The 11,416-nt window shown below is 41.3% G+C and overlaps 1 protein-coding gene across 1 annotated transcript in view; it reads right to left on the bottom strand.

Annotated features, from left to right (window-relative positions):
- Positions 1–2,110: 2,110 nt before the first annotated feature.
- Positions 2,111–11,416, bottom strand: part of RAB39A (RAB39A, member RAS oncogene family) — a 35,132-nt gene continuing 25,826 nt past the window's right edge. The window contains exon 2 of the mRNA XM_025357819.1: positions 2,111–3,636. Within this exon, the coding sequence (XP_025213604.1) occupies positions 3,210–3,636 (427 nt within the window). The 3' untranslated portion in view covers positions 2,111–3,209. The remainder of the gene's footprint in view (positions 3,637–11,416) is intronic.

The raw sequence follows: 11,416 nt of genomic DNA, 5'->3' as shown, positions 1-11,416 counted from the left end.
TATTTTTACTATTTTGGCATTGTTATCCATATTCTCTATAACGATGTGTAAGAAAATAGGTCAGCTATTATATATATATATAAATAAATGGATAAAGATAACTGGCTAAGGTTAGACAGATGTTTGGCAATCTTGTACAAGCACTCAGAGTTTTGCAGCGATCGTTGTTCACTTTACTATTGTTTTACCATAAATAGCTCCTCTATAATATGAAAATTATTTAACCCTATTTTAGTATTTTGTGGATTCAGTTAGAACACATTTCCCCTTTTCTTGACATCCTCCCTCTCCCTCCCTCCACCCAATACACACACACTAAGCACAGCGTGGTGAATAAGGTGCTAGGAGATGAGTTCTAGGCTTCCTTCTGTTCACGCCTTGAATTTTGGACCCTGCCTTCCTGTTTTTATTCTAGTTCTTTAGCTCTGTTTTAATCTTGGAACACATGATATCCTTCAGCCCAAATATTAGTCCCTCCCGACATTAGTATTATAAAGGGCGTCCACTGAAATTTAAATCACATTTTACGTTTTAGCTATTTAACTTTAGAAGTAGGCACAGGTGACTGTACTTTCAGCTGCTGTTAGATTTTCAGTGTTTGGGTTTATGCCATTTTGGACCGATGGGAAATTGTCATATAAGATTGAAAACTGTAATAGTAAAATGGACTACTTCACATTTTGGGGGACAAGTATTTTCTCATTTGGTTAATTATGGTTTGAAGTCATGTGAAATTAACTTAAGGATATCAAGAAAATGCTGACAATATAAATAGTGATACCTTATATAGTTATAATTTATATTCTCTCCATAAGCACAATTAAAAATACATGAACTCAGAAAATGTACAAGTATTTGAAACTACAATTAAACATCTATTTCAAAGATGCACAAAAAGTACAAACGTGACTTTTGATTGGGTTAAGACTGCAGGAACGTCCCTCTCTATTATTTCCACTTCGCGGGAACAATAGCTCAAGGGTAAAAAAAACAGAGGAAGCTGGCGCGGGGGCTCATGCCTGTAATTCCAGCACTTTGTGAAGCCGAGGCGGAGGGATCGCTTGTGCCCTGGAGTACGAGACCTATACTCTGGGCAACACAGGGAGACCCTTCTCTACAAAAAATAAAAAATTAGCCAGGCGTGGTGGCGTGTACCTGTGGTCCCAGCTAGCAGGAGGCTAAAGTGGGAGGCTGGCTCGAGACTGGGAGGTCCAGGATGCAGTGAGCTGTGATCATGCCACTGCACTCCACCCTGGTCAACAGAACGAGATCCCTCCCTCTCCTCCCCGCCCCCCCACAAAATTAGCTAGAGGATATGCATCAATCAAGAATTCCTACGGGTCCACGAAAACACACATCTTTTTCTACTCCCTCTGTATAGGAATGAAAGGAAAAATTATGAGAAAACAAAATTCTCACCCGTTGCAAATATAATAGTATGCCCATGAGCAGCATATCATTCTCAAATCTGTAAAATGCTTACTCTATTTACAAAGTGTTTGTTGCATGATTCACTAGATTCTCAAAATAATTTTCCATGAAACACACTAATGGGTTATTAGCCTAATTTTACAGATAAGAAAAATGGTGCTTAGAGAGGTCAAGTGACTTACTCATGGTTAGATATTGGTAACCAAGTTTTCTGACTTCTTATCAAATATTCTTTCTACTATGCCACTTTGGTTTTCAAACAAATGAAGCAATTAAAGGTTAAGAGTAAAAATTTTATGACTCCAAAAAACTTCACTTGGTACTCTTTTGTGATTAAGAAGTGTACAGGACAGAATAGAAATGTACATTATAAAATATTTGACACTATGATCAAAATATCCCTTCCAGGAGAGTTTAATCAATAAGTTAAAAGTTAGGAAACTCAAAAGTCATTTTACTGTCTTAATTGATTATTCTATCTTCACTTGTACTGATGAGATTGTAAAATGCAATTTGAAGGCTAAATATATCAAACATCTAACCAATTTTCCTTGCCCAGAAAAATCTTTTCTGCATTCTTTTCATATTGGAAATGAGGAAATTTGGAAATTTACTTGGACAAAAATGCTATTATTAAAAACATTCTATGTTTACCTATATTAATAATTTTGACAATAGCTCAAGGCAAATTGCATTTACTTTCTTTGAAAATGTCAATACATAAATAAATTTAGTTTTTCTTGTCTAAATATGAACAGTACACTGTAACAGCAAAACATTTGCTGCTGATAGGCCGGGCACAGCAGCACTTTGGAGGCTGAGGTGGGCGAACTGCTTGAGGCCAGGAGTTGGAGACCAGCCTGGGGAACATGGAAAAATCCCGTGTCTACTAAAAATACAAAAATTAGCCGGGCATGGTGGTGCACATCTGCAGTTCCAGCTACTCAGGAGGCTGAGGTAAGGTACTGACAATCACCTGAACCCAGGAAGCAGAGGTTGCAGGGAGCCAAGATTGCCCCACTGCACTCCAGCTTGGGTGACAAAACAAGATCCTGTCTCAAAAAAAAAAAAAAAAAAAAAAAATCAACATTTCAAACATTTGGTGAGCGGTCCTCTGTTTTTAATTTTACAAATATTTGCTTAAAATAGTTTGCTTGGATCCTTTAGATATATTTGTAAAACATAATGCATTTTTAGAAGCAATAAATTAGAGAACAAAAATGAACATAAAACTTACTTTCTTGTGTTGAGGCAAAATTAAGGGAGGGCAAACATTTCCAGACAATGGGGAGAAAACCTGGTACCTTATACAAGGAACTGCTAGTCCTAGTCGATACTTCTGAGATTGTTTATTGTGCAGGTGAACAGTGCATATTTAAATGCATTTTGCTATTCAATATTAATTAACTCAAGAGAATGTAATTCCTAATAAAATCTTTTCAATTGATTATATATTCACAAAAATCCATTTGAACTTTCAAGAAAAATGAGTAATATTGACATAGCTGGACACTAAGGTCAGCATATGCTAACAAAGTGAGAATGGAGGTACTTTCAAGAAAAAGGTTGTCTGCTTTGCTTGACAATTTAGCAAAATACCCAGTCTAGTAGTGTAACAAGTAAGCATAGCGCTCTGAAACAAATACCTTACAAAATAGTATTGGTGTGGGTTTGTAACCTTTTTAAATGCTTTCATTGCATCATTCTGCTGTTAATGTTGGTATTTATCCTGAAATGACAGCCAATCTGTTCCTGTGAGTTCTTTGGCACGTTTGAAGTCAGCAGAAGCACTCTTTCCTGGGCTTTACTGCTTCCTCAGAAGAATGCACAGTATTTGGAACAAAACCACTTTTAACCCCTTCCCAGCCATCCTGAATACAAATTTCTCCCTTTTTAATAAGTTCATATATGTCTCTTGTCAAGATTGTGAAGGATTCTTCAACATTTGTAGCATCCTTTGCTGAGGTTTCTATATACTTCATTCCACAGTCTGCTGACAGTTTTTCAGCTTCTTCCCTTGTAACTTGACGTTGTGAAGCTAAATCACATTTATGTCCCACTAGCAGAAATACAATCCGAAACGGCTGTACATACATTTTTGCTTCTTCTAGCCAATCTTTCACATGTTCAAAAGATCGCCGGTTGGTAATGTCAAATACTAAAAATCCACCAACTGAGTTGCGGTAATAAGATCGGGTTATTGATCTGAAAAATAAACAGAAAAAAGGTTGTATAAGGACAACTTGTTCTTTTTCTTCTCCTTCCAACAATCTACCACCATAATAACATTTGAAGATATCTTAATATGATTTAACTAGAATTTATAAATAAAATATGAGGTATCTCAAGTGAACAAAAATATTCTACAAGACTAATATGCAAGTTTCATACACTGACAGAACACGAAAGTAGGTTATTTTTAGATAGACAAATAAGCACTTACATGCTATGTCATCTCGTACTGTCTGATTGTTTTTGCTTTTAAAAATCTGATAGATTATTACATAGCTGTGGTTAAAAATAAGCATATTGAAAGATTGAGTGAAGGGCACAGGTTGCACAACAAACCAGATCTTAAGAATCTCATTCGTCATAAAATTTAATGAACTCGTCTTTCTATCAGTTTAGGAAAAAGCAACAAGGGCTGTAGTATGGATAGAACGTCTGTGTCCCTCCCAAATTCTTATGTTGAAATGCTAACCTTAATGTGGTGGTATTAGGATTAGGAGGTGAGGCCTTTGGGATGTAATTTAGGTCATGAGGGTGGAACCCTCATGAATGGGATCAGTGCCCTTAAAAAAAGATATCCCAGAGAAGGCCGGATGCGGTGGCTCAGGCCTGTAATCCCAGCACTTTGGGAGGCCGAGGTGGGCGGATCATGAGGTCAGGAGATCGAGACCATCCTGACTAACATGTGAAACCCCGTCTCTACTAAAAATACACACACACACAAAATTAGCTGGGCGATGTGGCGGGCGCCTGTAGTCCTAGCTACTCGGGAGGCTGAGGCAGGAGAATGGCGTGAACCCGGGAGGCGGAGCTTGCAGTGAGCCGAGATCGTGCCACTGCACTTCAGCCTGGGTGACAGAGAGAGACTCCGTCTCAAAAAAAAAAAAAAAAAAAAAAAAGGATACCCCAGAGAGCGCTCTAGTCCTCTTTCTTTCTACCATGTGAGGATACAAGATGGCTGTCTGCAACCCAGAAGAGGGCCCTCACTGGAACCTGACCATGCTGGCACCGTAATCTCCCTGATCATCCACTTCCAGCCTCCAAAATTGTGAGAACTAAATTTCTGTTGCTTAAATCCCCATTCTGTGGTAATTTGTTATAACAGCCCAAACTCACTAAGACAGCAGACTTGTCACAGTATTAGTTACAGGTACAGTCTTGTGTTACACCTATTCAAGAAACAGGAGACTGTATGGACCTGGGATATGAATCCGAGGTGTGCTAGTGATTCTCTGTATGCCTCTCCAGATCTGGTCTCCATCCTTCTCTATGCCTGAGGAAGCTGTCCTCCACAGAAAGCTTTCCCAAACCCCCTTGCCCTCTGGCTTGCAGGGGGGTTCAGCCAATGGGAGGTGTCGGCTGGAGATGGAAGGAAAGAGAAGTCAGAGTATTTATCCCTCTCTTTGCTTCTGCTGGGCTGTGGTTTAGCAGTGGTGGTATTCCTCTGCTTCTAGTCAGGGTTTCTGTTGGGTAGACCCTTTCCCATGGCTACAGCAGTCACCATGTTCTGGTAATACCATTCTCTGTCCTCTCCTCTTCCAACCAGGTGGCTAATGGCTTCCCACTGTTGCTATCTCTGAGTGCTTCACCATCCTTTATTAGTGTCCTCGATGCTGACTCTATCTCTGGAAATAGTCACTTCATTAAACTCTTCTCGGTTAACCTACAATTGTGCCATCTGTTTCCTGGCTGAATCATGAGGCAAGGTGGCAAGGCTATACTGTTTTATGTTTCTTGCCCCTCCACATGTTGTTTTATCTATCTGGAATGTCTTCTACCCCTTTTCTGTCTAAGAAACTCCTATTTCTGCTTCAGTAGTCAGCTCAATAATCATACCATCTGAGCAGCCTTCCCTGCCACTCACCTCTCTCTTAGGTACTCTTCTTATGGTTCCTCTGAACCACTGGCATACTGCCATTATGATATGTTAATTTTCTCGATATGCTGACTGGATTTGCTGTTATGTCAATCATATTGCATGGCAAATGACAGATGTCATAAAATGTTTGTTATATTGGAGTTTTCTTTTTTTTTTTTTTTTTTGAGACGGAGTCTCACTTTTTCACCCAGGCTGGAGTGCCGTGGTGCGATCTCGGCTCACTGCAACCTCCACCTCCCGGGTTCAAGCGATTCTTCTGCCTCAGCCTCCCGAGTAGCTGGGACTACAGGCGCACGCCACCACCCCCAGCTAATTTTTGTATTTTCAGTAGAGAGGGGGTTTCACCATGTTGGCTAGGATGGTCTCGATCTCTTGACCTCGTGATCCACCTGCCTCAGCCTCCCAAAGTGCTGGGATTACAGGTGTGAGTCACTGCACTCGGCCAATATTGGATTAATTCACCTAATTGGAGAGGGAAAGTGCTAAATGTTGTATAAGCCAGAGATCCCATGCGTCTGTTTCCAGTTTGTCAATGGTCTTTTAGCAAACTCATCTGACTATATGCCTGAGGCACCAAGATCTTTGTGAATGGCCAGTGGGTTATTTGGTACCGTCATACTTTCCTACTTGTCCTCATTGCTGAAATCACAGCTCAGTTCAGTGACCTGATGCCATAAATAGCTTTGTTGTGGGAGTGCAAACCATTTTACCTCCTCTTTTTTTCTATTTCTCCTGCTTCCCTGTTTCTCCTCAGAATTCTTAGTAGAGAGATTCCCAAGTGGCTATTTTTGAAAAACTTTTGTCAAGGACTATAGTATTATAGAGAAATTGAGTTTTTCACCAACCCGATGCTTAGACTCTAAAAATAAAAAAAAGAAAAGAACTTGACAATAAGAAAAAATCTCCCACCATCTTTGGCAGGCTATGAATAATGCAGTTGCTATATTTTAACTTTGAGGCATAACTAATTTGTTATTGTTTTGTCACTCATCTTTATATGTGTGAATTTAGGCAGATGTGCAGTGTCTTAAGAGAAATCTAATTATGGCTATGTTCTTAGACTGAAAGCTTGAATTTACTCAGCACCAAGTCTGCATAACTTTTTTCCCTCTTATCCATTTAATTTACCATTACTAGAATATTTAAAAAATGCTTTTTGTGGCTGAAAACTCAATGCTGAAATGCTTATATGTTACACAGAGGCATGTTTTACACTGTAGGAAATACTATGTTTTCTTTTCTTTTCTTTTCTTTTTTTTTTGAGACAGAGTTTTTGTTCTGTTGCCCAGGCTGGAATGCAATGGCATGATCTCAGCTCACTGCAACCTCTGCCTCCTAGGTTCAAGCAATTCTCCTGCCTCAGCCTCCCGAGTAGCTGGAATTACAGGTATCCGCCACCTTGCCCAGCTAATTTTTGTATTTTTAGTAGAGATGAGTTTTCACCATGTTGGCCAGACTGGTCTCGAACTCCTGACCTCAGGTGATCCACCAGCCTCAGCCTCCCAAAGTGCTAGGATTACAGGCATGAGCCACCACACCCGGCCAGGAAGTACTATCTTTTCAAAAACTTATCTTTATTTTCTTTTTAAAATAGGCAACCCTATTAACTGATTGTATTTAATTTTGAAAACACATTTAGAATACACTTGGCAAATCATCCTACAGAATAAAATTATAGCAAAGTATATGTAATACACATGATAAAACAACCCTTATTAATAATTAGTTGGGAATAAAAGGACTCAGTGTAACATCTGTCATTTCTATGCAGTAACCTGATTTCTAGTTTCTGTGTGTGGGTCTGTGGGGCTTCAGATTTGAATATAGTTGTTCTGCAGGTAGTGCTTTTCCTAAAACAATTGCGCGCTGCTGCTATCAATCATCTGGGGGAAGAAGCAGGCCTTCAGATGGAAAACTTGAACTGAAAGGCAGGTCTTTTAGAGGTGTGGAGGGAGCAGCTATCTTTCTCTTGACCTTCCTCCCGTAAGTTGAGACACTTAGGTCTCTAGAAGTTCTTTTTTTTTTTTTTTTTTGTTGAGACAGAGTCTTGCTTTGTCGCCCAGACTGGAGTGCAGTGGCCGGATCTCAGCTCACTGCAAGCTCCGCCTCCTGGGTTCACGCCATTCTCCTGCCTCAGCCTCCCGAGTAGCTGGGACTACAGACGAGCGCCACCTCGCCCGGCTAGGTTTTTGTATTTTTTAGTAGAGACGGGGTTTCACCGTGTTAGCCAGGATGGTCTCGATCTCCTGACCTTGTGATCCACCTGTCTCAGTCTCCCAAAGTGCTGGGATTACAGGCTTGAGCCACCGTGCCCGGCCTCTAGAAGTTCTTGAAGGAATTATGAGAAGGTAGGGAACAGACACTAAAAGCACTAGGTAGGGAGTCCTCCCTGTAAGGAACTCAAGAGTTGAAGATGAATAACAATTCTTTTTAAGCAACAATATCTTGTAGTATGATTCTTTATATCTATTTCCCTCTAGGATTTGAAAGTCCCCCTGAATGGGCCTGGTGCAGTGGCTTTCACTTGAGTAATCCCAGCACTTTGGGAGGCCGAGGTCAGGAATTCGAGACCAACGTGGCGAACATAGTGAAACCCCCTCACTACCAAAAATACAAAAATTAGCCAGTGTGGTGGCATGCTACCAAAAATACAAAAATTAGCCAGGCGTGGTGGCGTGCTACCAAAAATACAAAAATTAGCCAGCATGGTGGCGTGCTACCAAAAATACAAAAATTAGCCAGTGTGGTAGTGTGCTACCAAAAATACAAAAATTAACCAGGTGTGGTGGCGCGTGCCTATAGTCCCAGCTACTCGGGAGGCTGAGACGGGACAATTGCTTGAACCCAGGAGGTGGAAGTTGCAGTGAGCTGAGATCATGCCACTGCACTCCAGCCTGGGCAACAGAGACTCTGTCTCAAAAACAAAAAAAAGAAAGAAAAAGAAAAAAAAGTCTCCCTGAATTAATGGATGATTTAAGGGAAGGCAAAAAATTGTGGGGTCGGGGAATGGAGGGAAGAAAAGAAGAACAGAAGGAAGGAAGGAAGAGAGAAATAAATGGCATGGATTCTAATCTGGTCTCTCGTGTTATGAGGGAATGAAGAGGTGAGACTATTCTCTGGCAAGAATGATAAAGCAGACACAAAACCCCTAAATACAGTGTGAGGGTGATGTGATGACGGGGAAGGTGAATTTTGGAGGAGAGGGATTGGGGTTATAAAATCCTAGCAGTCCCTTGTCCCTCTCAAGTGGAAGATCTGGTTTTAATTATAAAAGAAAGCTGCTGGTTCTTTCATACTTTGAAGGCTACACTATCAGCAAATCTTATCCCATTGCCAGAGGAGCAGTCTCCTCTCCTTGCCTTAACTGAAAACTGCTGGTCCCTGAGAACACTGCTTCCCCTGCAGCACACTCACATTGCCCATTCTCTAGGATCAGGAGGAGACGGCTCCTGTTTCCCCAGTGCAACTTCCTGATAATTATTCTTTTCCAACCCCTGTTGTAAAAAAAATCCCTGCTCCTTTGAGGCTTATGCCATCTGGCTCTATCATCTGCTGTCATCTGCCAACTGCTTGGTCATTCTCCATGTACTAAAGATTTTAGCACTTTGTTTTTCTTTCTGTTTCAATTCCTGTCATTCTGCTTACTGATTTCAACATCCATTTGGATGAGCTGCCTGGTGTCACTTCTCAAATTCCTGGACTTCCTCATCTCTAATAAACCTTTCTCTCTATTCTTCCTTTCTTATCTATTTCTTTTTCATCAGAAATATTAATTACTTCCAAAATTGGAAATTTACACAGTCCACTAAAAATATCAAAACCTCATAGCCTGCCAGCCTGTCTATTCTTTTTGACTGTGGTGATTCTTTAGTTTCATCAAGATTTGTAATCCACTGACCAACTCTGTCACTTTCTACCCACTAATACTCTCCTATCTTTGCCTTCTTCCATATCTTGAGTTCAATGAGACATCATTATAATTGTTCTCTTGGAAATATCTCAATTTCCAAGCCCCTATCCCTCTGTCATATTCATCTGGGAAACCTCTATCTCGGGATCAGTCCAGCCTGCAGCTGAATGTTTCTGGGGAAAATCACTCAACCAGGCAGGCTGGTGTCACTATGAATTAATTATAACCAATCCCAAGTGGGCACTCAACACTGGCAAGGAATACTGCTAATATCAGGAGAAACTCTTCCTTTTTTCCTCACATTTATGCTTCTGCTATAGGAAGAAATGGAAGTTCCATTCAATCTTCCTCTCCCCATAAAAGAGAACTGGAGGCACACTTTAACCCTCTTCCTAATCACTCCATAGAAGGACAAATGGCTGCTCTGTTTGGCTAGAGTCTGTTTCTTAGGCTGTGGGCAGGATCATTGTGTGTTCAAGGTCAGTACTCTTGTATAGCATCCTTTTCCCTCCTTTCCTCTTTCTGGATCCATGCTACTGGCTTGCTGATTATCAGAGGCATGCAGGTGCCATGTCAATACTGCTCACTGTTGAATATCAATGGTTTTCAAGTACCTAGCACATAGTGGGCACCCAGTGCACCTTAGTGAATGAATGAATGGTTGATTGGGTCTAAGCCACATACATAGCTGTTGTGAAAACAGGAGAAATATCAGAGAGAGTGAGGAAGTTTGAGGGCAAGAGATACTAGCAGTGCAAAAAAAGAAAGGTGCCCAACATTATGTCTATTACTAGTGTGGTCTTACGTTCTCACACTGAGGTCACTGAGTTGCTGTGAGCATTATCAGTGTTCCAGGGGGTGGATAAATTATATATTCAGAAATACGTGTATCCTAAAGATATATCCAATGAAAATACAGTAGCCAGCAATCTCTGTGAAGCTTCTTGGGGGAAGGGAGCCCTTTAATCAGGGGTATGTTGATGAAACCTCTCCAAAGAAGAAAAGTTACCGTATCTTATACCCCCTACTGAGGAAAAAAAAAAAAGCCTAATACTTGGTGAACCATTTTTATTTTTAAATTTTTTAATTGTTTTTTTCTGAGATGGAGTTTCACTCTTGTTGCCCAGGCTGGAGTGCAATGGTGTGATCTTGGCTCCCCACAACCTCCACCTCCCAGGTTCAAGCGATTCTCCTGCCTCATCCTCCTGAGTAGCAGGGATTATAGATATGCACCACCACACCTGGCTAATTTTGTATTTTTAGTAGAGATGGGGTTTCTCCATGTTGGTCAGGCTGGTCTCGACCTCCCGACCTCCGGTGATCCGCCTGCCTCGGCCTCCCAAAGTGCTAGGATTACAGGTGTGAGCCACTGTGCCCAGCAAGTGAACCTTTTTTAATTTCAGAGGAAACATTATCAGTATAATGTGCTTCTCTGATCCATTAAGTGGGAAACCCCAAAGCCTGCTAGCTTTGATAGAGCTGAAAGTAAGAGAAGTCCCTTCGGCTGGTCCAAGCTACAATGCAAGCAACATTGCCATTTGGCCCATGGTCCATCAGATCTCATGGTACCTGCCTGAAGTACCTCTAGTAGCCTGGAATGCTCCATCAGGCCCAGGAAGCCTCCACTGGACAATTACAGAAGTGGCATGCTTTCGGCCGGGCACGGTGGCTCACGCCTGTAATCCTAGCACTTTGGGAGGCTGAGGCAGGTGGATCATGAAGTCAGGAGATTGAGACCATCCTGGCTAACATGGTGAAACGCCGTCTCTACTAAAAATATAAAAAAATTAGCCAGGTGTGGTGGCGGGCACCTGTAGTCCCAGCTACTTGGGAGGCTGAGGCAGGAGAATGGCATGAACCCAGGAGGCGGAGCTTGCAGTGAGCCTAGATCACGCCATTGTACTCCAGCCTGGGCAACAGAATGAGACTCCATCTCAAAAAAAAAAAAAAAAAAAAAAAAAAAAAAG

This window comes from Theropithecus gelada, chromosome 14, assembly GCF_003255815.1.
Source record: "Theropithecus gelada isolate Dixy chromosome 14, Tgel_1.0, whole genome shotgun sequence".
In the NCBI taxonomy this organism is placed as follows: Eukaryota; Metazoa; Chordata; class Mammalia; order Primates; family Cercopithecidae; genus Theropithecus; species Theropithecus gelada.
This window is presented reverse-complemented; position numbering and strand designations above follow the sequence as displayed.